The 26,572-nt window shown below is 38.9% G+C and overlaps 1 protein-coding gene across 1 annotated transcript in view; it reads left to right on the top strand.

The window, feature by feature from the left end:
* Positions 1 to 1,665: 1,665 nt before the first annotated feature.
* DPYSL3 (dihydropyrimidinase like 3) overlaps positions 1,666 to 26,572 on the top strand; it is a 146,101-nt gene continuing 121,194 nt past the window's right edge. Inside the window, exon 1 of the mRNA XM_044664512.1 lies at positions 1,666 to 2,052. Coding sequence (XP_044520447.1) covers positions 1,666 to 2,052 — 387 coding nt within the window. The remainder of the gene's footprint in view (positions 2,053 to 26,572) is intronic.

A 26,572-nucleotide genomic window follows, 5' to 3' on the forward strand; every position in this document is an offset into this window, starting at 1 on the left:
CATCTTTGTTCCAAGTTGCCAAGCCTTGGCCAGCTTCCATCCCCCCCCTCATCCAGCATCATTCCTTAATGTGCCAGCATCTTCTTCTGCCAACAGGTACACTGAGTCCCCAAGGCACAGATTCTCGGAGCTGGAAGATTCTTTAAAGGTTTCTAGTCCAACTCATACGTGGATTGGAACCTTTCAATGACATCGCTGATGAGTAGTCACTTGGCTTCTGCAATAACAGGGTTAGAATCTCTGTCATCTGCTCTTTCCAAGGCTGACTCTGCAGTTTGAGTGTCACTGGCTAAAGGGCTAGGGTAAATAGTGTGTGAATTCAAAAAGACTTGTGTGTCTACCTAAGTGTGCCTACAAGTGAGTTTGTTAACTAGATAGGCGGCTAGAAGTGAAATTGGAGAGTGAGCACAACTTTGGAAGAAGCATCCTGGGCTGTAAGATTCAGAGTATACACATAGCAATGCCCACAGTTGTGAATATGTGGATACAGTGCAAAACATAGGTTTTGTTTGCTTTTTCCTATATCTAAAGCAGTCTATGCATGCATAAGCAGGTGTATATGTGAATTACTGAAGAGATAGAAAGAGTTGTGGGTTTGGAGTCAGAGCTTGGATTTGAATTATGGGATCATAGATTTTAAGCCAGAAGGGACCTTAGAAATCATGGCTCCTATCTCACCATTTTATAGATAAGGAAAGGTTATGTGAATTGCCCAGAGTCACAGGCTTTCTAAGTATCTGAGGTAGAATTTGAAATCAGATCTTCATGACTCCAAACACAATGATCTCTCCATGTACCAGCTGTCTCTAATAGTTACCATCCACGTGACCTTGGACCAGTCATTTATTTGACTTCCTGAGCTTTATTTTTTTTTTTTTGTCCGTGGAATGAAGGAGTTTGAGTCATGGCACTGGACAACCAAAAAAATTATTATGGCTCACTAGGGGCCAGGCACCATATTAAGAGAGAATGATATAACGATAAGCAAGAATATTTCCTTGCGAATTTGTTATGACATATAATTGGTAATAAATAAATATTTTTAAAAAACAATTAGGAAAAAATAAAATATATATAGAATTTTGTCAAAAGAAAAAAAAATTATTTCCTTGCCCTGAAAGGAGCTCACTTTCTAACACTACTCCACTACCTGTGTGACCTTGGGCAAGTAGTTTTCCTCTCCAGGACCTGAGTCTCCTCCTCTGCAAAAAGTGGGGGGCTGGACTAGATGACCTATGAGGTTCTCTTCCAGCTCTGTGAACCTATGGTTCTTCCAGCTGGGAATCCTCGGATTATGTGAGGCAGCCTGTGTGTGAGAGGGGAGTGGGAGGGGCAGGGGAGCAGGGGACAGACTCGTCTCGGTGCAGTGTGCATGCGAGGCAAAGCCTGGGCATACGTGAGCTTGGGGGGAAAGGGGGGACAGAGCGTGCCGCGCAGGGCTCCTTCGCATGTTGCGCTGTTATTTTGGGTCCTCGTTCTTGTCATGGGACTAGAGCAGAAATCGGGGCTGCACTGCCACCTCTGGTTTGCAGCCTCATAAACCTCCTCTCGCTCGGGCTCCAGTCGCTGTTGCTCCCCGCACGCGCCGGCCGCTGCCCCTCACTGTCTTCTTGCGAGGAGAGAGCCTCCTGCTACCCAGGGAACCCCGCCGCCCCCACCGGAGCCATGGCATCGGGCAGGAGGGGCTGGGACAGCAGCCACGAGGATGATCTGCCGGTCTACCTGGCCAGGCCAGGTACCACAGACCAGATCCCCCGGCAGAAGTACGGGGGCATGTTCTGCAACGTGGAGGGAGCCTTCGAGAGCAAGACGCTGGATTTCGATGCCCTGAGCGTAGGGCAGCGAGGGGCAAAGACCCCGAGGAGCAGCCAAGGCGGCGGCAGCGGCGGTGGTGGCGGGGGGAGCCGGCCGGTGGTGGCTGAGCTAGACACCTCCCGGAGGAGCCAAGCCCGGGAGGACTGCCGGGACTACCCGGCGCCTGCCCTCAGCGGGGTGGAGATCAGGAGCGCTTCGGGAAAGGAGGTGTTGCAGAACCTCGACCCCAAAGATAAGGTAAGGAAGCGGCGCCCCCACTTCAGCCTTGCTTCTACCCTCTCCCCTCCCCTCCCTGCAGCGTAGCCCAGCCCCGGGGGCCGAAGGCTGCTCTGCAACTTTCTCCGCTCACTTTGCACCGGACTCAGGGAGGAGGAGGAGGTTTCTCTTCTAACTACCACTTCTTCTCCCTTCTCCTTCCTCCCCCTTTCAGTTCCGGACCCCCGACTCAAGTTTCCGTCTGTAGTATCTATTTGTGGAAGGGGAAGCGGGGATACCCCCTACCCTCCTCCACGAGGCTTCCTGGCTGGAGTTAGCAGAATCCTTCTCCCCCACTGTCTCCCTGCCCCCATCTCGATCTCCTAGTTTCTGGATGGGTGTGGAGGGCTGGACTGTGTGAAGTGTAGCTAGGTTTTATTCTGCCCTTAAGAAAAAGTCTTCTCTTCCTGCTCTCCCTGTCTTCCCCCGACTCACAAATAGCCGCCCCAGACCAGGCATCTTCAGATCCCCCAAAAGGGGTGTCTAGGACATCGGACGAGGGGAGTTAGGGACCAAGGGCTGTCCATGGAGTTGCTGGCTGCCGAAGTAATCCTCAGAAGAGCTCTTCTGTAGTAGAGGGATCAATAGAAAAGGGAGGGAAGTGATCCTCCACCACATTCTGCAGCCCAACACACACCCCAGGCCAGCTGGAGCTGGCCGAACAGCATCCTCCCCACTTGGGAAACTTTTGTGTGTGAAACAGTAGACTGTTCTGCCAGCCTCATATATCTTAACTGGCATTTCATCTCAGATTGTGTTTGGAGGAAGTATACATGTGTGGAGAGGTCAGCACTTGAACCCATGGGGAGGAGGGGAGGGATGACACAGCCACCTCTCTGGAGCCATCTAAGTTGTTTAAAATAAAGACCCTTTAAAGTTTCCCTAGAATGAGTTCTAGTCCAGTCCTCAGCTGCTCACATGTGCGTCAAACCTAAATAATTGTATGTGTCCATTTTCCACCCTTCCAGAAACTTATATGTCTGAAGTCACCAAAGGGACCTTGCTTGCCATGGGTTTCTTGTTTATTTTTTTGGTAGTCAAATGTCCTGAAAAGCCGGGCACAGATGGAGGGTTAGAATTCAAAATGATGCTTGAGAAGAAAGAAACAAATATATTCAGACGCTCTGGCCCCAGCAGAGCTTTCTTTCTCTGTTATCTAGGTGTTGTATGCAAAAACCTACTGCATCTACTATTCTGCATTAATATTGTTAAGAATAATCACTTGAAATGGAAATTGGCTCCTTAGAGGAATTGAAGCCAGTGCCCAGACAGACTCCAGACTTTCATTAAAACCCATTGTTAGCCAATAGGAGGGACAAAGACCTTTTCTTTGGATTTCTTATATGACAAGCTCACACAAAATGAAGGAAAATGCAAAAGAAAAACACAGGGAAAAGGTTATTTACATTTGGGATTGTTTAAAGTTGCCATTTCAGAAACAGGATGTTACTGTTACTTGAAATCACAACTGATAATTGTAAATCTATATTAGGAGTTCAAAGTACCTTTCCCTCCTCTTTCGGCTCTTTAAAATCCTGGGATTTTCCCAGGATCCTCCCTCCCTTTTCCTTTGAGTAAGGGAGGAAAGGAGGAATGGAGCCTAGTGTGTTTGGAAGGGTTTCAAATTGTTTCTAGATGGAAAAGTAGGTCTTCGAAATGGGTGTTCCTTCTCTTCACGTCTAATTTGGCCAGGAGTGAAAATGTTCACTTCCTGGCTGCCAGGAATGAGATATGTAGTGGATGATGTCAGTAAACTATAGTTAACATGATTCCTCTGACTGCGACCCCTCTGGTATGAGCCAGACTTTTATGGTCAATCTGTGTAATACTGATGAATGGTAACAAGAGGAAAGAAAAATGTACTCCTTGTAATCTTAACAATTCTTCTTCTTTCCCCCTTCCTTGTAAACCCTGTACTTTTGGTTACTAATTGAAAAATAATGATATGACATAAGTATCAGCAAGATATACAGTGCTCTATGGTTATTCATAGGTCAGTCTTCAATGTTTGTTGGTAGTCTGGACAATACTGTATTATTATCTCCAATTTTATAAAGTTTCAAGGGACCTTAGAGGTCACTTGGGCCTATTTGCCTGTCAGTGAAGGAATCCTTTCTGTAACATCCAGGCCCAGCCTTAAAAACACACACTGGAAGGAAACTCATTACCTCCCATTGCTAGATAGCTCTGTTAGAAGAGTTTCCCCTCTAATATTCAATTGGAGCCTTTCCTCCCTTCATTGGTTTGAGTTCTGCCTTTTGAAGCTAAGCAGACTCAATGTTATCCCTCTTTTAGGTGCTAGCTCTTTAGGTTTTTGAAGAGGGCAAAAACAATCTTCTCTTTCCTGGGTTAACCAGTTCCATCAATACTTCAATAGCCAATTAGATTTGTGATCTCATTGATATGGGTAGCATATAGTCCATCTTGTCTGACCCTCGTCCATCCATGGCCTCCCATAAATTTCCCCTAGGAGGTTCATCCAACTTATAGGAGGTTTTCTTCTCATTCTCTCAGAATCCTGTGGATCCCAATGGAGGACCTTGCTCTCACCATAAATCCAACTTTTCTTACCCCACTCCCCAGGCGTCTGTGTTTCCAATGACATTCTTTACTCCACATAGCTTTTATAGTTCCTTATAGTTCCTAGAATGTCTCCCACTATGGTTTTCAATCATTCTTCATAGAGCATGGCTTTAAGATCCTGCCCTGTCTTGGATTTTCCTCTTCTAGATGCACTTTAATTCATAAATGCCCCCTTTATGATGTGGTTTCCAACACTACACACAACTCTCTTAAAGTTTTCTGACCAGGATGGAGCACAGCAGGGCGATCACCTTCCTTCTCTTGGATATTTTATTAGTGCTCTCCAAAATGGGATTGGGGCAGCGAGGTGGCAAAGTGGTGGATAGAGTGCTGGGCCTGAAGTAAACAACAATTCACCTTCCAAAGTTCAAATTTGACCTTGGACGCTTACTAGCTGTGTGTCCTTGGGCGAGTCGTTTACCCTGTTTGCCTCTGTTTCCTCATCTGTAATATGAGCTGGAGAAGGAAATGACCAACTACTCTAGGGTCTTTGCCAAGAAAACCCCAAATGCTATTATGAAGAGTTGGATATGACTGAAATGACTGAACAACAATAAAATGGTTTTAGTATTTTTAATAGCTGCCTCACTATCGACTCCTGGGTATGTTTATTATTAGGTAAATCCTCTATGGCTTCACCATACAAAATGCTGTTTAAACTAAGTCTCTCCTAAAGTGTATTTTTTTGTAGAGTTCCTCCCCCAGTATGGGACTTTACATTGCTCCCTATTAAGTTTCACTTTGCTGGTTTCAGGCCATAACTCCAGGTTATTCAGATATTTTAAACTTGTGATTCGGTTCTCCGATGTATTAGTTATGCCCTCTTAGCTTTGAGTCATCTGCAAAATTGGTAAACTCGCCTTCAGTGATTTTCTCCATCATTAATAAAAATATTGCACAGTATGGGGCTGAGGTCAGAGCCCTGTTTGTATACCCATAACCATCTATTAAAGATTGCCTTTTTAGGCTGACAGTCTCTTGATCAGCATTCATTGGATTCAACTTTCAGCTAGCCACATGGATGTTATCATTGACTCATGTTTCTTCCTATTCTTCAACAAGGATAGTATAAGAGACTTTGTCAAATATCTTGCTGAAGGGACAGCTAGATGACAATGGATAGAAAGCCAGGCCTAGAGATGGGAGGTCCTGGGTTCAAATGTGACCTGAGATATTTCCTAGCTGTGTGACCCCTGGCAAGTCACTTAACCCTCATTGCCTAGCCCTTATTGTTCTTCTACCTTGGAACAGATACTTAGTATTGATTCTAAGACAAACAGTAAGGGTTTAAAAAAATATATATATATATTTAACCATATCTATATAGACATGTATATCATTTTAATATATATATACATACTGTCTGTATATATGTGTATATACATACATGCATTATATATCTCTATCTATCTATCTATCTATCTATCTATCTATCTATCTATCTATCTATCTATCTTGCTGAAATCCAGACATTCTGTCTATGGCATTCCTCTGAGCAATTAATGTCACCTAAAAGGAGATTAGCATAGGATAAAAGTAAGTGAACCATAGAGGAGTCAAATCATTAAAAGCCTTTGGCACACTTTGGATCTGTAAATAATAACAATAGACATTCCTAACACTTAATCTATATCATCTCAATTAAATTTCATGACAATATGCTGAGGCATTATACCCATTTTATAAATGAGAAAACAGAGGCTCAGAGAGATCAAGTGAGTTAGACTCAAAAGATTACAAACTTAGAACCTGAAATGATCTTAATGATCACCTAGTCTTTTTTTAATTAAATTTTTATTATGATTCAAAACATCCTTCTATATTGATCATTGCTGTAAGAGCACACTCGTGTATAACTAAAACCCCAAAATAAAGCCATAAATGCACCTATGTGTAAGACCATATGCTTTGATCCTTCTCCATCTGACTTTGACAGTTCTTTCTCGGGAGGTGGAGAGCAATCCCTATTGTAAGTCTTTCAGGATGGCCCCAGATCATTACATGGCTGAGAGTAGCCAAGTTTTCACTGTTGATCATCCTTCAGTTTTGCTGTTACTGTGTATGGTGTTCTAGTTCTGCTTATTTTGCTCTGCATCATTTCCTGCAGGTCTTCCCAGCTCTTTCTGAAATCATCTTGCTTGTCATTTCTTATAGCACAATAGTATTCCATCACTCACATGTACCACAATTTGTTCAGTCATTCCCCAATGGATGGACATCCCCTCAATTTCTAATTCTTTGCCACTACAGAAAGAGCAGCTCTCAGTATTTTTTGTGCAAGTAAGTTCTCCCCCCACCTTTTTTATTATCTCTTTGTGATACAGAATGGTCAGCTAGTCTAATTCTCTAATTTAACCATTGAGGAAGCCGAAGAAACCCAAAAGATACGTGATTTGTCCAGAGTCACTTAGCTGGCTAATGGGAAAACCAGGATTTGAATCCAGATCGCCTGATTCTGAACCCAGCATTATTTCCATAGTCACACATGGCAGCCTTTGAATTCACATCTTCCATACCCCCAAGTCCACTTCTCTGTCTCCTCTGCTATGATGCCTCTATGACCTACAAAGAGATCTTCATTGGCTGGTTATACCCAGGAGAGGGATCTTGAGTGTCGTAGGGAGAGCTGGGTTTGACCCTTGCTCTAACTTGGTGGGTTTTTTTTTTTCAAAGAGCTCATACCTTCAGATCTCAGCAAAAACGTTCATACAAAGACCATTCATATTTGCTTTGTTTAGAACTGCTTACATGAAGTGCCTAAAAAAAGCAATTCTAAATGCAAATTGAACACTTATCCTCATTTCTTGCCAAAATCATAGACATTCCCTAATAGTGAACAGATTGCAGAAAGGGGAATGTCAATACGTGTTTGATTTTTCTTAATCACACTCGAATCGTACTGTTTCTACAAAGAACAAGTAATGCTGGGAAGATACACATTTAAGGCGCATCTCACAGCACCATCACCACGGAGATCTTTTTCGCATCTTGCTATTTTTCACAGGGACCCAGAGGGGCCGCAGTCTTCACGTCTGTGTTTCCCACCCTCCCTCACCCTCCTGGGGTCACTTCTGGGGTACGCCTCTCGGTGAGCCATTAGGAGCTCGCTCAGGGAGGAGGCTGAGACAAATGGGAGAGTCCCTGGATTCAGATGCCCCTGGTCTTTTGCCTTTATACTCAACAGTTTTAAAGTGAAATCAGTGGAATCAAAAGTCCCCTCTTTTCTTGTCCGTGGGAGAGAGCTAAGGCACGAGATGAATCTTTGGGCTTATAAAAGCCTATTTACTTAATGGCATCGAAACTCTTGGAAGACAAAAGAATTTTGCACTATCCCTCTGGGGTCTGGGACCAGCTGGAGCCCCCACAGTGGTCTGTCTATTTAGGGAAAGACTCCAGGCTCCTCAACCTTCAGGCCACCATCAGAGGAGGGAGCATGCACCTCTTTTCAAGGTTTACCTTTGCAGTTTCTTCCAGGATTTGGTTTCGATTGACAGGATGTATGTGAGGGGCATAACCAACATTTCTTTTAAGTAATGCTCTGTTTGGCATTGTTCCCTCAAATTAATGGTCCCCGGGGGAGGTGATGCTTTCTCTCCTCTCTGCTGACGACTCTGTAAGTACTCCTTTACACCAGCTAGTTTACTGCCTTTACTGCTTTTCAGTCCATGGTCTTGTAGCTGCTGCTTCTTGTAATGCATCCCTGGAGGGAGGCTCTCTTGAGACAATGGGCAAAAGCTCTCTAAGAACAGAGAACCCAGTTCAGGAGAATGGTATTTGCTGCCCGGGAAGGGGGTGTCCTCATGCTATTTTATTTCGTGGAGAAACAGAGAAGATAAGGCATTGCTCTCTTACCAGTGAAACAGAGGATTCCTAGAAACTATTCAATACACGGAATCATAGGGTTGAGGGAAAAGAGTTGGTCTTCGCTAAATCTGATCCATTGCTATCAGATGTGTTCTAATAGTTATGAGGTGAAGTATAAACAGGACAATCCTCAGGAGAGGATGGAAGTTCCTTGAGGGCAGGGATTGTTTCAGTTCTTTCTTGGTTTCTTTTCACCTTGCAAACTGTGGGCACTTCATAGATGCTGGTTGAACGAAAGAAGAACTATTGAATAAGGAGATGAAAGTAGGAGACTCGACAAGGCTCCAATCAAGAGAACATTTGTTATAAGGGTTTGGGATGCAAGGGATAGAAATCAAAATCTTCACAGAGACACTGTAATAAGAGCGTTCATCATAACTTGAGTCCTTGGAACACATTCAATGTGTGTCTGTATGTGTATGTATAAGCATATCTACCTATCTGTTGATCTATCATCATTTATACTGCAAAAATGAAGGAGTTCTAATTCCCCTTTAGGTCATCAGCATATTTCAATGCAATTCAATATAAAGACACTGAAAAATTAAATTATAAAGTTAATCATTGTGAATGAAAACAATGAAATAAACATCTAAAGTAAGAATGAAATCTGGCACAAACCCTTAGTATTTAACAGTAGGTCCAAATGAATTAATAAACACAAGTGTTTATTATAGATAAGTTAATTTATTTTATTTAATTATAATTAATAAATACAATTGCTTATCAATCATTAATTAATAAAATAAAATAAATTAATGAAATAAAAGAAATTTTCCCTTTTTCGAGCAAATGTTAGTAAATAAATAATAATAAAATAAATGCTCTTCCCACTTAAAGGGGACTGGATGATGAAAGCCAACACAGTCCTTACAATCAAGGAGCTTAAAATGTAATATGGAGGGATGACAATATATGCACAAATAAATTTGACAGCAAGTTAGAGCATTTTGGAGAGAGCCAGACAAAATGCTCTGGGAAAACTGGAAGAGGGAAGGAATGCCATCATCTGGGGATTGGGAAAGACTTCATGGGCTAAGTGGTACCTTATATGAGCCCTGAGAGAACAAATGAGTTTTAACAGGCAGAGAGGAGGCAGGAGTACATTTCAGACATAGAGACAGGATAGCCTGTATAAATGAACAAAGTTAGGGAAGAAAAGAATGAGATTGAGCAACACTTAATTTGAGGAAATTCCCAAAAGAGAAAAATGTAAGATAAATCTGGGAAGGTCATTTAGAGACAGATTATGGAAGGCCTTCAATGCGAGGCTGAAAAGCTTATATTTTAACCTTGAGACAATCATGCACGATGTCTTTTGAACTAAGTTCCATGAAATTTTCTTTCAGAATTTTGGAAAAATTTTGTAGTGACACTTCTGAATACATTAAAACTCCAATTTGTATAGAAATGAACTGAATCTGAGTGTCTAAAAAGCAATTCTAAATGCCATTTTAATGGGGGCAAGATCATAGAAGAGGGTGTGACAAGATGCTCTAGAATGTGGCAAGGTTCAGAGGGGTAAACCATAAGCCAGAGATTTTCTTTTCTTCTGCTGAGGAATGAGAAAGGTTTATTGTAAATATAATGAGAAGGCCTAAAAGTATTGCAGTTGGAACTTTAGGTTTTCATTTACTTATATTTATTTAGTATAACAATATATTAACATATAACATAAATTATATATTTATTAAATGTCTTCTATGTGCAAAGTGTGCTAAGCCTAGGGATCCCAGGAGTTTGGGACTTGGCAATGGATTAGATCAAGCATCCATACTTTAGGCTTCCTGGTGCTGTAAAGGACAAAGCTGGAACAGCCTTTTGTGAGGCCTGAGAGGAGATGATTAGCAGAAGATGCTGGAGGCAACATGGATCAATGGGGGTGCAGTGGATGGAGACCTAGACTCTGGAAGATCAGGATTCTACTCCTGCCTTGGACAAGAATTAGCTATGTTAATCTCCAATAAGTCACTTAACCTCTCTATACCTCAGTTTCCTCATCTGCAAAAAAAGGGAAGAGAAGGAAATAAACCCTTATTAAGTACTTGCTATGTGCCAGGCACTTGCTGAGGACTTTATTAACATCATTTCATTTGATCCTCACAATAACCCTGTGAGGTAGCTGTTATTATCTTTATTTTGCAATAGAACGAGGTGGTTGGACTAAATTTTATAATAAAACGAGCTTGGATTCTGTGACCTTTACAGTTCTTTCTAGCAGTGTGATCCAGGGGACAAATCAAGTACTGACCAGACATGATCTAGTGGAAAGAACGCACGTTCCAGGATAGAAAAAGTGGGTTGGAATCCTAGCTTGCCTCTTTACTGTTTGACCCCAGGGATTGGCTTTAATCTCTCAGTTTCTCATCGTGAGATGAAGGGATAGTACCAGATGATTTCTAAAGGCTTTTCCAAGTCTAAAAATGATCCCAGGTCAGGCTGAGGTGCCAAAAGGACCCACTAAAGAATAATAATATAAATGGAGATGACTGGAGAATGAAAGAAGGAATGAATGAAAAGACATTTAGTAAGCACTTATATGCAAAGTACCATGTCAAGCACTGATATTAAGAGGAAATCGGTCCTTCACTGATCTCAGGAAGCTCATCTTTTATCAGGAGACCAATATTATTCCAGTTGTAAGCCAAATGGAAAGGCTCAGGCATCCTTAGGGAATAGCAGAAAAGCAGATGGCACTGGGTCTTTAATTTAATTTCCACTGATGAGACCATCTCTGTTTCTGGTGTTGAAGCATTTTACAATGCCAAGGACATTAGTGACTGTGCTAAGTAAGTCACATCTCCCCAAGAGCAGCTCCCCAGAATGATGGCTGGGTAGGGAGGAGTAAGGGGACAAGCTGGAAGCAGGGCTGGTACCCTGGGGATGGGGGGGCACTGCTGGTCACTGGTCTTCCCTGTCTTTTGGTGGTTGTGGGTTGGTGGGATTTGAGGTTGGATGGTTCTTCCACAGCAGGTTGCTCTCCTTGAGGAGGGCTTTGGGGGCCAGGCTAGAAGCAGGATTGGTGGAAGAAAGTGGTTTTGTTGTGGTTTGTCCTTCATTTTAGAAGAGGACCAATGACATCTTAGAGAAATGACTTGAGGGTGAGTTGGATTTAAGGGAGACAGAGTTGTACAAAACTACTGGCCTCACTCTCTCTTGAAGAAAGTGAAATAAATATCCAAGGAAGAATTTTATATATTTATTTTGTATATATATGCATATATAATATATAATAATAAATAAGATATATGTAATTTATATATAAGAATATAATGTATATTACATTATAGTAAAGCACAAAAAGTAGAGATAAAAAGGAGAGCAGAAAGAGGAAATGTATGCACATATTTATAAAAATCAGGGGAAAACCTCTTTATCTATCATAGAAATTCTACTTGAGAAATGTTCTTCAATTAAACAGCAAAAAGGTGAAAGCAGGAAACATTCCAATAAAATCTCTTAAGTTAAACATAGAGGGGTTAACAGGCAGTTACCCTGCAGGCCTTGACAAAGAGGAAGGAGAAGGAATTGGATTGGGGGAAACAGTAATATGACAAAAAATAATTAACGGATCACATATCTCAACTACTTTAAGGTTATAACACTTTTTCTTCCTAATAGTTCTATGAAGTAGGCATAGCCATTGTTAGGCCAGTTTTGCATAGGAGGCTCACAGAGGTTAGGTTACCATGGACACACACATTTAATAAGAAAATGAGCCCAGGTTTCCTGACTCCAAGCCCAGACCTTTTTCCATTGGCACCATGGTTATGAGTCAAAAGTGCAAATGGAAAACTAGTCTAGAATTGGCCTTGAAGCCTGTTTAGCTTTCCTCCAGGATATTCCCATAGCTAACCATAATTAAATGTAGAAAATAAGGATGTAAATGTCAGCCTTACAGAAGGAAATGGAGACCCAAGTTATGGAGCCTAGAAAAAGGGGAAGCTAAACTTAGCTTGTTTATAAGGAGTCTGGATTAGGTAAAAAAAAAAAAAAGGGAAATAGAGAATGCTCAAGGAAGCTGGATCAGGGTTATAGATTCCTGGTTCATAAAAGAAAAAAGAACACACAGGGTCACCTATAACTGAGGGAGGAAGAAGTGGCCACTGCAACCAATAGTGTGCTCAGAAGTCAAGGATCCTGGTTCAGATCCTGATCCCTTATCTGAATACTTCAATGACCAGAAGCAAGTTGCTTCCCTTTCTGAGCCTCAGTTTTGCCTTCTGTGAAATGAGGGAATTGGACTAGATGAATTCTTAGGTCTGTTCTAGCCCTGGGCCTATGGAAGTAACACTGGAAGATGTTAAAGAATAAATGGAGGGGGCAACTGGGTGGCTTAGTGGATTGAGAGCCAGACCTAGAGACAGGAGGTCCTGGGTTCAAATCTGGCCTCAGACACTTCCTAGCTATGTGACCCTGGGTAAGTCACTTAACCCTCATTACCTAACCTATACCACTCTTATCTTTTAGAACCAATACACAGTATTGATTCTAAGATGGAAGGTAAGGGTTTAAAAAAAAAAGAAAGGGAGAGGAAGAAAGAAAAAGAAAGAAAGAAAGAAAGAAAGAAAGAAAGAAAGAAAGAAAGAAAGAAAGAAAGAAAGAAAGAAAGTTAGTTAGTTCTTAAATTCATTGATGTTCCAGTATATAAAGCAGAAGACCAGGGTGATCAGATTTAATTTTGAAAAGGATCTTCATAGAATAGTTTTAATAGTGTTTTAAGCAAGGTAATCAAAAGACAGGAAACATTACTTCCATTTTAATGTTCAAGATTAATGGAAAATTCAGGAAGTAAATATAAACATGATAAGGAGTAAGAACAATTCAGGACATGTATGAAATTTAGGCAACATCTATGAACAGAGGAAGGAGAATGTGGGGAGGCGAGGAAAACAAAAGTAACAATGACAGGAAAACCCAACTGGGAAATTGGCAGAAAGGATCTAAATAATTGGAAAGGAAAAGGTCAGAATAACAACAAAAAAATTCCCAGGGCTCTAGTAAAAGGAAAGAAATGAGGTTTTGAAAGATAAAGATAGAAAGTAAAGGCAGGGCAAAAAAAAAAAAATAGTCAGAGATGGAGGGAGAATTGTTAAGAGAATAAGAGATTGAGTTAAAAATGGAAAACACACTGTTGATCCCATCAACCATAAAATATTATTTACTGAAAGAGAAATTAGAGACCTATAACAGCAATATTGGTCTATAGATTTGCACTTGTGTTTGAGAACTTGTGCTTTTTTTGAAGTCTGATGCTTTCTTGGGCAAACCCAAAGTGGAGGTGTTTACTATATATAACCTGGGCAAAGAGTTAGAGTCAAAACCAGCAATATTGGAAACTAGGGCAAGTAGCAAAAAACAAGGTGAAACAAGTAGCATACATCAGGTCCCCTAATGAACTTCCTATTTCATGATATGAAAATATTAAAAGAGGTAATTAAGTCAAATTCAGTAGAGTCAGAGATAGTCAGTTACTGTTAATTCATGGTCACTGTCAAAGGAGTTCATGGGTTAAATTTTTGCACCCTTCTAAATTTTCATTGCCTAGGGTAAAGCTATTGGTGCCCTGCCCTGGTTTATTTGGATTTTGCTCAAAGAGGAAATGGAGTGAGCATAACATTCAGGGAAAAGGCTATCTGTAATTTTTGGCCACTGGTACTACCCCAGATTATTAGGCATTTGATTTTTTAAAAAATGTTATAGATTTAAAAAATACATATATATATTTATATCAGTTACCTATTTTTAACTTACTCCCACTCAGCCCCTAAATGGAGATCTCCTTTGCAATGAATACATTCGTTGAGTTGTATCCAATTCTTCATGTCCCCAACTGAGATTTTCTTGGCAAATATACTGGAGTGGTTTGCCCATTTCCTTCTCCTTAGAGAAACGGAGTCAAACAGAGTAAAGTGACTTGCCCAGGGTCACACAGCCAGTATCTGAGGCCAGATTTGACCTCAGAAAGATACGAGTCCTTTTGACTTCAGGCCAGGAATTCTATCCACTGCACCACCTAGCTAGCTGCCCAAAACAAATGAGCACATTGGTCCTATCTGATATTTGCCCACTTTTAGCCCATTACCTCTCTGCTAAGACATCTGATGGAAAAAATGTCAACCAATTGAAAAAAGAGATCTAAAATCTATGGAAGCAAATAACACTTTAAAAATTAGAATTGGGCAAAGGGAAGCTGATGACTTCATAATACATCAAGAAATAATAAAACAAAACCAAAAGAATAAAAAATAGAAGAGATGATGAAATATCTCATTAGAAAAAACAACTGATCTGAAAACCAGATTGAGATGAGATAATATAAGAATTTCTGGATTACCTGGAAGTTATTAATAAAAAAAGAATCTAGATATTGTATTTCAAGAAATTGTTACAGAAAATTGATGAGGTTTTAAAACCAGAGGGTATAATGGAAATTTTAAAAATCCACTCAACGTGTCTAAAAGAGTACCCCAAATAAAAACTTACAGGAACATTATGGCTAAGTTTCAAACCTTCCAGGGCAAGGAAAAAATATTACAAATAACCAAAAATAAACAGTCTAAATATTATGGAGCTACAGTCAGAATTTCACAAGATTCAGTAGCTTCTACATTAAAATATTGAAGAACATGGAATGATACTCTAAAGAGCAGAGGATCTCAAGTTGCAACCAAAATCAAGTTGCAAAAAATAACCTATCTAATAAAACTGAATATAATCTTGCAAGGAAAAAAAATTGAAATTTAATGAATTAAAAAACTTTTAGGTATTCCTTTTATAAAAATTTTTTTTAAACTTTTACCTTCCATCTTGGAGTCAGTACTGTATATTGGCTCCAAGGCAGAAGAGTAGTAAGGGTGGGCAATGGGGGTCAAGTGACTTGCCCAGGGTCACATAACTAGGAGTGTCTGAGGCCAGATTTGAACCTAGGACCTCCTGTCTCTAGGCCTGGCTCTCAATCCACTGAGCTACCCAGCTGCCCCCAACTTTTAATTATTCTTGAGAAAATTTGACTTACAGAAATCAAGAGAGAAATAAGAAGGTAAAGATAAAAAGACTGACTAAATTATAAGGGATCTTAAGGTCAAAATGTTTACTTCCTATAGGGAGAAATTGCTATTTGTAACTCTAAAGAAAGTTATCATTGCCAGGGTAGTTTGAAAGAATATATATTAACAGAAGCCTTGAGATTGAGTTTGTTATGATAGAATAATCCTAAAAAATAAAATTGGATAGAGAGAGAAAATGGAGCAAATAATCTCACACTAAAGAAATAAGAATATAAGAAATGGAATAGAGACTGGGTAGTGTGGAAACATTATTCTTATTTGTGTTAGGTTAAAGAGAGAATAACATGCACATCTAGTACTCTTAAAGTCCAGAGGAATAGGAGAGTAAAAGGATAGGATAAGAGAACGGCTTTCAGAAGGGTGTGAGGATTAAGAAAATAGGAGGGCAAGTGGATAGGAAAAGGGAAAAACTTTTATATGGGTGTGCAGATTAGAGAAGCCATAGTCAGAAATAAATTTGACTTTTGAGGAGGGATAAGTTATAAAGGGAGAGAGATGATAAAGAGTGAGGAAAACTATCATGGAGAAGTATACACAAATAGTAATTATAACTTTGAATGTGAATGGGGCAAACTTACCCACAAAGTGGAAATAGGTAGTAGAATGGATTTAAAAAACCAGAACCTGACAATAGGTTGTTTGTAAGAGATGCATGTAAAAATAAAGGGCTTGAGGAGAATTTATTATTCTTTAGTTGATACTTTAAAAAAAGCAGGGGTAACGATAATGATCTCAGACAAAGTTCAAACTAAAATAGTTTAAATTAAAAGGGGTACTACATTATGTTAAAAGGTACCATAAATAATGAAGTAATATAAATACTAAACATATATGCACCAGAAGTCTAGCATCCAAATTTTTTAAAGGAAAAGGTAAATGAATTACAGGCGGAAATAGCAAAATTATAGTAATGGGGACTTCAGCCTTCTCCTGTCAGTTATAAAGTTAACCGAAAAAGGAGAAAGAAGTCAAAGAATTGATTAGAATCTTACATACATACATACAGACATTTGGAAGTAATTGAATGGGAACAGAAAGGAATATACCTTTTTCTCACTGACAAATGACACTTTTATAAAAATTGACCTTATGTTAGGGCATAAAGACATTAAGTTAAGTGCAGAAAAACAGAAAGAGTAAATGCATCCTTTTCAGATCATAATGCAATAAATTACATTTATTAAAAGAACATGAAAACAGATTAAAATTAATTGGAAACTAAATAGCCTAATCTTAAAGAATGAGTGTATTAAGGAACAAGTCATAGAAACAATAAATAATTTTTATTAAGGAGAATTATAATAAGAACTTACCAAAACTAATGGGATGTAGCAAAAGCAGCAATCAGGAAAATTTATCTCTCTAAGCATTTCCATCAATAAAATAGGAAAAGGAGCAGATGAATGAATGAATTTAAAAAAAACCTAGAATAAGAACAAGTTAAGAAACTCCAATTAAACATCAAATTAGAAACCCCAAAAATTAAAAATGAGATTAATAAAAAGTAATATAAGGAAACCACTGAATTAATAAATAAAAGTAGGAATTGGTTTCATTAAAAAATTAATAAAATAAATCATTGGTTACTATAATTTAAAAAGAGAGAGAAGAAAACCAAATAACTAATATCAAAGTGAAAAGGGTGAATATACCACTAATGAAGAAGAAATTAAAACAATCATTAGGAGCTATTTTGCTCAATTATATGCCAATAAATGTAATAACTTAATGAAATGAAAGAATAATTAGAAAAGTATAAACTACCCAGATCATCAGAAGAGGAAAGAGAATATCAAAATAAATCTATTTTACAAAAAGGAATTGAAATTCTGAAGAAAAAAAGCATCAAGACCACGTGGATTTTCAATTGAATTCTATTAAACATTTAAAGATCAACTAATTCCAATCTTAAATAAATGATTTGGAATAATAGGAAAAGGAGTCCTACCAAATTCCCATTTATGAAATAAATATGATGTTGATACCTAAATAAGTAACAGCAGAAACAGAGAAATAAGATTATAGGACAATTTCACTACTTAATAATGATGCAAAAATCCTAAATAAAATTTACTAGCCAGGAGCCTACAACAGTATATCATAAAGATTATACACTATGACCAAGCAGGGTTTAAACCAATAAAGCAGGGCTGCTTAAATATAAGGAAAACTATTAACTTAATTGATTATATAAAAAAATAAAAGCAACAAAAAACCATGTGATTATATCAATAGATGCAAAAAGAGCTTTTTACTAAATACAACACTCATTCCTGTTAAAAACACTTGAAAGCATAGGTATAAATGGATTTTTCTTTAAAATAATAAGAAGCATCTACTTGAAGCTATCAGCAAGCTTCATCTGTAACCAGGATAAGCTAGAAATTTTCTCAATAAGATTGGGAGTGAAAGAACCTTACTCATTATCACAATATTATTCACTATTATATTAGAAATGCTAGCAATAGCAATGAGAGAAGAAAAAAGAAATTGAAGGAATCAGAACAGGCAATGAAGTAATCAAACTATCTCTTTTTGAAGACAATATGATAGTATACTTGGAAAATCCTAGAGATTCAACTAAAAATTAGTTGAAAAAATAATTTTAGCAAAGTAGCAGGACATAAAATAAACCCACACAAATCATCAGCATTTCTATATATCATACGCACAAAAAAAAAACCTGCACAAGAAGCACTAGCAAGAAATATCTCATTTAAAATAACCATAGAAAATGTTAAATACCCAGGAGTATAACTGCCAAGACAATCCTAGGAACTGTATAAAAATAATTATAAAACACTTTATACAAATGAAGGCAGTCTTAAATAATTGGAGAAATATTAATTGTTCAAGGGTAGGCTGAATCAATAAAATAAAATTATTATTCTACCTAAATTAATATACTTATTCAATTACATCCCAATCAAATTACCAAAAAATTATTTTATCGAGCTAGAAAAAATAACAAAAGTCATTTGGAAGAACAAAAGATCAAGAATATTAAAGGAATCAATGAAAAAAAATGTAAAGGAAGGAGATTTAGCAGTATTAGGTCTTTTTTTCTTGAAACCCTTGCCTTCCATCTTAGAATCAATACTAAATATTGGTTTCAAGGCAGAGGAACAGTAAGGGAGGCAATTGGGGTTAAGTGACTTTCCCAAAGTCATACAGGTAGGAAGTATCTGAGGTCATATTTGAACTTAGGATCTCCTGTCTCTAGACCGGACTCTCTTTCCACTGAGCCAGGAAAGCACTAGCTTTCCCAGTTCCAGATCTTAAACTGTATTATAATGCATTAATTTTTAAAACTATTTAGTAATGGCTAAGAAATTGAATGATAGATCAGTGAAATAGAGTAGATATAATTTATTATAGTAGTAAATTATTATAGTAATCTTGTGTTTGATAAATGTAAAAATGTAAGCTGTTGGAATAAGGATTTGTTTAAAAAAAAGTTGGGAAAACTAGAAAGCAATGTGGCAGAAATTGGTATAGGGCAATATAAGATATGATCAAAATGAATACATGACAAAGACATAAAGGGTGATATCATAAGTAAATAGAAGGGGGGCAGCTGGGTAGCTCAATGGATTGAGAGCCAGGCCTAGAGACAGGAGGTCCTAGGTTCAAATCCGGCCTCAGACACTTCCCAGCTGTGTGACCCTGGGCAAGTCACTTGACCCCCATTGCCTACCCTTACCAATCTTCCACCTATAAGTCAATACACAGAAGTAAGGGTTTAAAATTTAAAAAAAAAAAAAGTAAATAGAAGAACAGGGAACATATTTCCTATCAAATTTTTGGATAGGAGAAAAATTTATGAATAAACGAAAAATAGAAAGGATTGTGATATGTAAAATGGATAATTTTGGTTATATTAAATCAAATAATTTTTGTACAAATAAAACTAATATAGCTGAGATTAGAAGGATAGCAGAAATTAGGGGGAGACTTACAGATCATTTCTTGATTTAAAAAATCTTGTATTTTAAATAGAGAACTTTGTCAAATTTGTAAGAATATGAATTATTCCACAATGAATAAGTGGTCAAAAGATAATGAAGACGAAGTTTTTGGAAGAAGAAATAAAAGTTATGTATAGTTATATGAAAAAAATTTCAGAATCATTATTGATTAAAGAAATACGAGTTAAAGTGACTTTGCCAATCTCAAACCTATCAGATTAGCTAAAATGATAGAAGGGGAAAATGACAAATGTTAGGGCATATGGAAAAATTAGGGCACTAATATACTGTTGGTAGAGCTGTGAACTGATCCAAGCATTTTGGAGAGCAATCTGGAATTATTCCCAAACAGTTATAAAACTGTGTGTACCCTTTGACTGAGGATTACCACTCTTAGACCTGTTTTCCAAGGAGATCAGGGACAATGGAAAAATATGTTCCAAAATATTTATAGCAGCTCTTTTTGCAATGGTTTGCAATGCAACTGGAAATGGAGGGGATGCCCATCAGGTGGGGAATGATTGAACAGACTGTGATACATTATTGTGATGGAATACCACTGTTATAGGGAATGATGAGCAGGTTGATTTTAGAAACACATGAAAAGATTTGCATGAAATAATAAAGAGTGAAATGAGTGGAATCAAGAAAATATTGTGCACACTAATAGCAGTATTGTTCCAAAAGTAACGGTGAATGACTAAGCTTTTTCTGGTCAGCATGAATATTGAAATCAACTACAAAGGACCTATGAAGGAAGATGCTATCCATCTCCAGAGAAAGAACTGATATGTGGAAGTGTCTAATATATGGTTTCATATATATATATATATACATATATATATATGTCAAATGTTGGACTTCTCTAATACAGAATTGAGAGAGAGGGAAGGAGACAGCTCAGAACTGAAAATGTAACAAAAAATAAAGTAAAATAAATATAAAAAATAAATGGTGGTGGGGGCAGCTGGGTAGCTCAGTGGAGTGAGAGTCAGGCCTAGAGATGGGAGGTCCTAGGTTCAAACCCGGCCTCAGCCACTTCCCAGCTGTGTGACCCTGGGCAAGTCACTTGACCCCCATTGCCCACCCTTACCAATCTTCCACCTATGAGACAATACACCAAAGTACAAGGGTTTAAAAAAAAAATAAATGGTGGTGAGTAATGTAGTTGTTTGCCAAAGGAAGGAGCTGTTAGGAGTATTTAACAATTATAGCTAATAGTAACTCAAATTTGTGGAGCCCTTTAAGCTTTGCAAAGCACTTTACATTCATGATCTCAATTTGACTCTTTGCAACAGGTTGGTGAGGTGGGTGCTACAGATTTTATCATCTATTTTACAGATGGGGAAACCAAGGTAAAGAGAAGTTAAATGATTTGCCCCTGGTCTTCATTTTAAGTTTTAGAGAGAGGATTCAAACCCAAGTATCAGCGGGAAGATTCATATCCTAAATCCAGCTCAAAGGCATCTCAGTATATTTCTGGGTGAAGAAAATGATCTAATCCTAAAGATTAAAGAGGATCTTTTCTTTCAGATGGGAAAGGATAACCTCCGTGTTTTGATGGAAGTTATCTCGTATGTGTGCTGCTATAGGAAGCACTGATTGAAGTTATCTAGAAGATATTCTTGATGTTGCTGTAAAGTGCTGGCATGTTCTCCTTGGCATTCTCATTGCTTTAATGTCCTCGAGTTTGGGGGCCAAGTTTGGAATGCCGTAGTATTGAGCCATAGGCCAGGTGATTTTCCCCAGGGTCACATAGATAATGACACATCAAGGATTTGAACCCATATCTCTGACTTTAATTCCAGTACTCTTTCCACTGTATAAATTAGCCCTGAAGCATAGGAACCACCCAAAAGAACCAGTCCATGAAATGGGTGAAAGAGGGAGGGGAGTTCTGATGAATCAAAGGGAGAGAAAATAGAACAGAGACATGAACAAAGAACAAAGTCCATGAAATAGGTGAAAGAGGGAGGAGAGTTCTGATGAATCAAAGGGAGAGAAAAACAGAACAGAGCAATTACTAGTTTTTGTGTTGGAGACAACTATCATGAACCACCGCAAGGCAAGCAGGCTGAAGCATGACCCCATGGGAAGGGTTGGGGCAGGAGAGGAGTTCATCCATGCCTCAGTGAGATGTGGTAGCTTCCTATTAACTAATGATTCTTACTAATTAGGTGCTAAGCTTCGTTGTTTCTTCTTTGTTTGGGTGATGAGAGTTGTCAGCATCCTTTAAATTCAGCTCTCTGGATCAGCTCTAGCTGCCCAGCCCTTACTGCCTCTCTACTCCCCAGAAATAAGGAAAGTGTTGGCAAGAGATCCAAAACTTCCCTACCTTGTCATGGTTACTGTATTTAATATTTAAGCACATGGGAATTATTATTAATGCACACTGGTCTTGGCTTTTTCCTAAATAGTCATTCTACCATCTAATTTCTTGCAAAAAAAAACCCATTCATTTCCTTGAGAGTTCTACCAAATTTGATTATAGTACATCAGACCAAGAGAGGGAAAAATTGAGGCAATCAGCCAAATAAGTTTAAAAAGGCCACTTTTCTCAATTATCTGTCTCCAGTGAAAGTGGAGACCAGATTTTTTTTTCTTTTTTAGGGGGAAGGAGGGCTTGAAGGGGAGGTGAGGCAAGCCTAAATTATTGTATTAATTCCTGCTGTACTCTGCTCTGGTCCAACCACATCTGGAGCTCCCTCATTTTAATTTTCATAAGAAGACACAACAAAAGTGGCCAGGAGAGAATTCTTCTTGGTTCTGTTCCTACAAGTGTACCACTAACTTGTTAGTCTTAGCAAGAGTGCTACCAATGGCAGAAAAGGTGAAAAATAAATTATTGTTTCAAACTAAAGATGCTTTTGTTTAATTCTTCATTTCCCCCCAGCGAGTCTCATGTCCTTTAGACCACAGTGGTGTGGCTCCGCCAAAGTTCTAACATCATCATAATTTCCATAGTAACTTGCTATAAAGATGCAAACAGAGGATTACACCCTCCCTCCTTGCAGGCTTAGACAGGAAGGCCAGATGGGTTATGAGGGAGGGAGAAAGCCCTTCCTGAGACATAAATCTCTTCTGGAGAAGCAAAAGGAAATCATTTAAGGAAGAAAGCTGGTGGTGTAATCATTGCCCTGGGGTGATATTTTTGTTTAAAGCTGGCCAGCAGCAGTGGGTGCCTTTCCAAGATTTAAATTGGGGACTCCAAGTGTGTGGTGGGTTACTGACAAAGCCAGCTAATGAGAGTGGGGTCATGCATGGATTTGATTCCCATGTGAGCCTGTTAACCTCGCTCCTTCCAAGAGACACAGGCTACATGCGTCATCCTAACCAGATATCTCCCGGGGAGCGGCCGGCAGAGAAAGCATCATTGTTACTGCATGTCAGTACGGAGGGCACACCCTGCTGGTGGTGGGCTCCTCCTGTCTTCCCAGACCAAGATTAGGGGAGGAGGGTCGTCATTCCCTACCCTTACTATGTGCACTCTCCTCTCTCTATGCCCCGAAATAGATGTTCTCTTATGTATATCAATAAAACATCGCAGAGGCGAACCCACAAAGTCTGGGGCACTCAACTTTGCCATTTCGACTTGGTTCCATGAGGATCCCCTTTCTCACACTGTCCCTCATTCTAGTTATCTCGGGATCATCTGAGTTAGGATAAATTTGATTATGGCTTATAAGTCTTAGGAGTTCCCTAAAATAGGGGAAGCAAGAAAATGGTACTCCATACACAAGAAGAATCAGAGTCTAATGAATGGATTACTACACACAAAAACGGGAATGCTAGGTATAAGGGAATCCTAGCCCAGACAAGAAATCTGAACCAATTTATAACTACCATTATCATCTATTTATACCAATTTATTTATATATTGGTATCATTTATACCAATAATATCAATTTATACCTACTATTATACAACTAATATTGAAACATTATTAAAACACAAGCAGTTTTCCCACAATTTCTAATCAGGGAAGTCCCACGTTGCCTGGATTCTGTTGTACCCCTCTAACGGGAACATGCTCAGCTGCTTCCACAGGCTGCTGCCGCCTCCACCAACCCTTCCAATGGACTCTGCCATGGGTGATCTGCCGTGATGATGGCGCTGTAACTCACACACCTCTGAAACATGCCAACACGAGGCCCTTTATTCGGGAGAGTCAATAAGTGGAAAAATCCAGCAGGGGCCCAGGCGCAAGCTCGCCTAGTCAAATTCACACTCCACATGGGGCCGGTGGAGGGGAAGGGGAATGAGTATTGCTCCTTTCCTTTCACTTCTCCAATAGGAGAATCAAAGCAGAGAGGATACTCCTTGGTACTCAAGGGAGAATCAATTCAGAAGGCTAGGCCAGAATGATCTTTTAAGGATTCAGGCCCCATTCCATCACTCACTGGGTCACTGAGGGACCAAGGGACAGACCACTCAGGGCTGACCAAAGGGAGCCAGGAAGTTCATCATTCCTCAAAGGCCCGCACATGGAGCTGCTATGTCTTTGGAGCCTATAGGAGTTTCCAGGGTAGTTCTGGAGGAACGTGCCATGGAATGGCCCTTAAACATCCATTCATTCAGTCTAAAAGGGCACCCCTTCTTCATTTCAGCCTCTTAGACTCTATAGTTTTTTTTTCTGGTTCACTTCATGGACTCTCTGCCTGATCTCTTCCCCATCCCCCTCAAATCTGCCCTTTTTTCCTCTTTCCATATTATTTGTATTTGCTTTTTTTTAGGGGGGGTGTACATATTTTTTATATTGGTTATATATATATTTTTTAAGAAAAATTTTCCATGGTTATATGATTCATTTTCTTACTTTCCCCTTCACCTCCCCCCCCCCCATAGCCCCATAGCCAATGTGCATTTCCACTGGTTTTAATATGTGTCACTGATCAAGACCTATTTCCATATTATTGATAGTTGCATTGGTGTAGTCATTTAGAGTCTACATCCCTTAATCATGTCTGCATCAACCCATGTGTTCAAGCAGCTGCTTTTCTTCTGTGTTTCCTCTCCTGCAGTTCTTCCTCTGAATGTGGGTAGTATTCTTTTCCATAAATCCCTCAGAATTGTCCTGGGTCATTGCATTGCTGCCAGTTCAGACGTCCATTACATTTGGTTGTGCCACAGTGTATCAGTCTGTGTACAATGCTCTTCTGGCTCTGCTCCTTTCACTCTGCATCAATTCCTGGAGGTCTTTCCAGTTCACATGGAATTCCTCCAGTTCATTATTCCTTTGAGGACAATAGTATTCCATCACCAGCATATACCACAATTTGTTCAGCCATTCCCCAATTGAAGGGTATCCCCTCATTTTCCAGTTTTTTCCATGTGTGTACATATATATATATATATATGTGTGTGTGTGTGTGTGTAGTTGACTATATGTGTATATATAGTTTGCTCTATGTTTGTGTGTATGTATATAATTTACTATTTATGTGTATATAGTTATAGTTTACTATATATGCTTATATCTAGTTTACTATATATGTGTGTATGAATATATAGTTTACTATAGATGTATATATGTGTATGTGTATATGTGTATGTGTATATATATATATATATATATATTTGTAAATTGTTGTTCAGCTGTTTTAGTTGTGTCTGACTTTTCATAACCCCATTTGAGTTTTTCTTGGCAAAGACACTAGAGTAGTTTGCCATTTCCTTCTCCAACTCATTTTACATTTTACAGTTGAGGGAACTGAGGCAAGTGAGGTTAAATGACTCGTCCAGAGCCACAGAGCTAGGAAGTATCTGAAGCCAGATTTGAACTCAGGAAGGTGAGCCTACCTGACTCCAAGCCCAGCACTCTACCACCGTGCCACTTAGCTGCCCATATGTGCATATACATATACACATCTATTGTCTCTACACTCTCTATGGACATATTATTCCTCCTCACTCCTCCCACTCCCCCAAGAATCATAGGATGCAAGCTTCAGAGACTGTTTCTGGCTTGGTCTTTATATCCTCAGTGCCTGGCAATAAGATCTTTAACAAATAATGTTATAATTTGATGTTATATAATATTTATATATTATAACATATAATATGTAAATATAAATAGATAATTATATATGATAATTATATATAAATACAAATATATAATTATATCTAATAAAATAGAATAATTACAACAAATAAAAATTGTTGCATGAATAAATGAATGATTTTTTTCCCTTTCAGGCTATTTGTAGCTAGTTTTAAGATCTGGGGTATTGGTTTAATAATGCAATGAGCGAAGAAGAGCAGAATGGGTCTTATGCAAGATGATATCTCACATTTGTTCCCCTTTCTCCATTCACATGGTCACCACCTTGTTTCAGAGAATCATCATATTTTGCCTGAACTATTGGATTGGCTTCCTATCTGGAATTCCTATTTCTATTCTTTTTCATTTCAAATCTATCCTCTATCAAGCCAACAAAAGCATCTTCTTAAAACACAGTTCCCTGCTCCAGAAGTTTCAATGGCTGTCTATGGCTTCTAGGATAAAATATAAACTCCAGGCTTAGCATTGAAAGTTCTTTGAAATCTGTATCTAGCCTACCTTTCTAGACTTATTCCTTATTATTGTCCTTCATACACTCAAGGTTATAGACAGACTAGCCTATTGGCTATTCCTTAAAATTGGCATTCCATTTCTAACATCATCCCTTTGAACAAACTGTTTCCCATGCCTAGAATGCACACCTCCAGCTCGAACTTGAACTTGGAGGAGCTCCAGCTGGGGACCTCAAACCACTTTTCAATTTTTTCCCCTTAGAACTACCACGTGAGTGAGTGAAAAAAGGCTGACTCCCTTTCCTGGCTTTTCTGAAAGGTACTAGCCTCCGGAGAGGTCCCTCATCTTGGAGGAGACCTCATGGCTAAAACCCTCATGTAATTTACCTCTGGGCCCCCTTTGCTGGAGCCTCTGATGCCCTGCCTGGTTTAAACGGGACAAAGTAATTATCTACTCTCTCTCTGATTTTTCCTTACATTCACTTTTTCTCCTTTTATAAATAA

The sequence above is a fragment of the Gracilinanus agilis genome, chromosome 2, assembly GCF_016433145.1.
Source record: "Gracilinanus agilis isolate LMUSP501 chromosome 2, AgileGrace, whole genome shotgun sequence".
In the NCBI taxonomy this organism is placed as follows: Eukaryota; Metazoa; Chordata; class Mammalia; order Didelphimorphia; family Didelphidae; genus Gracilinanus; species Gracilinanus agilis.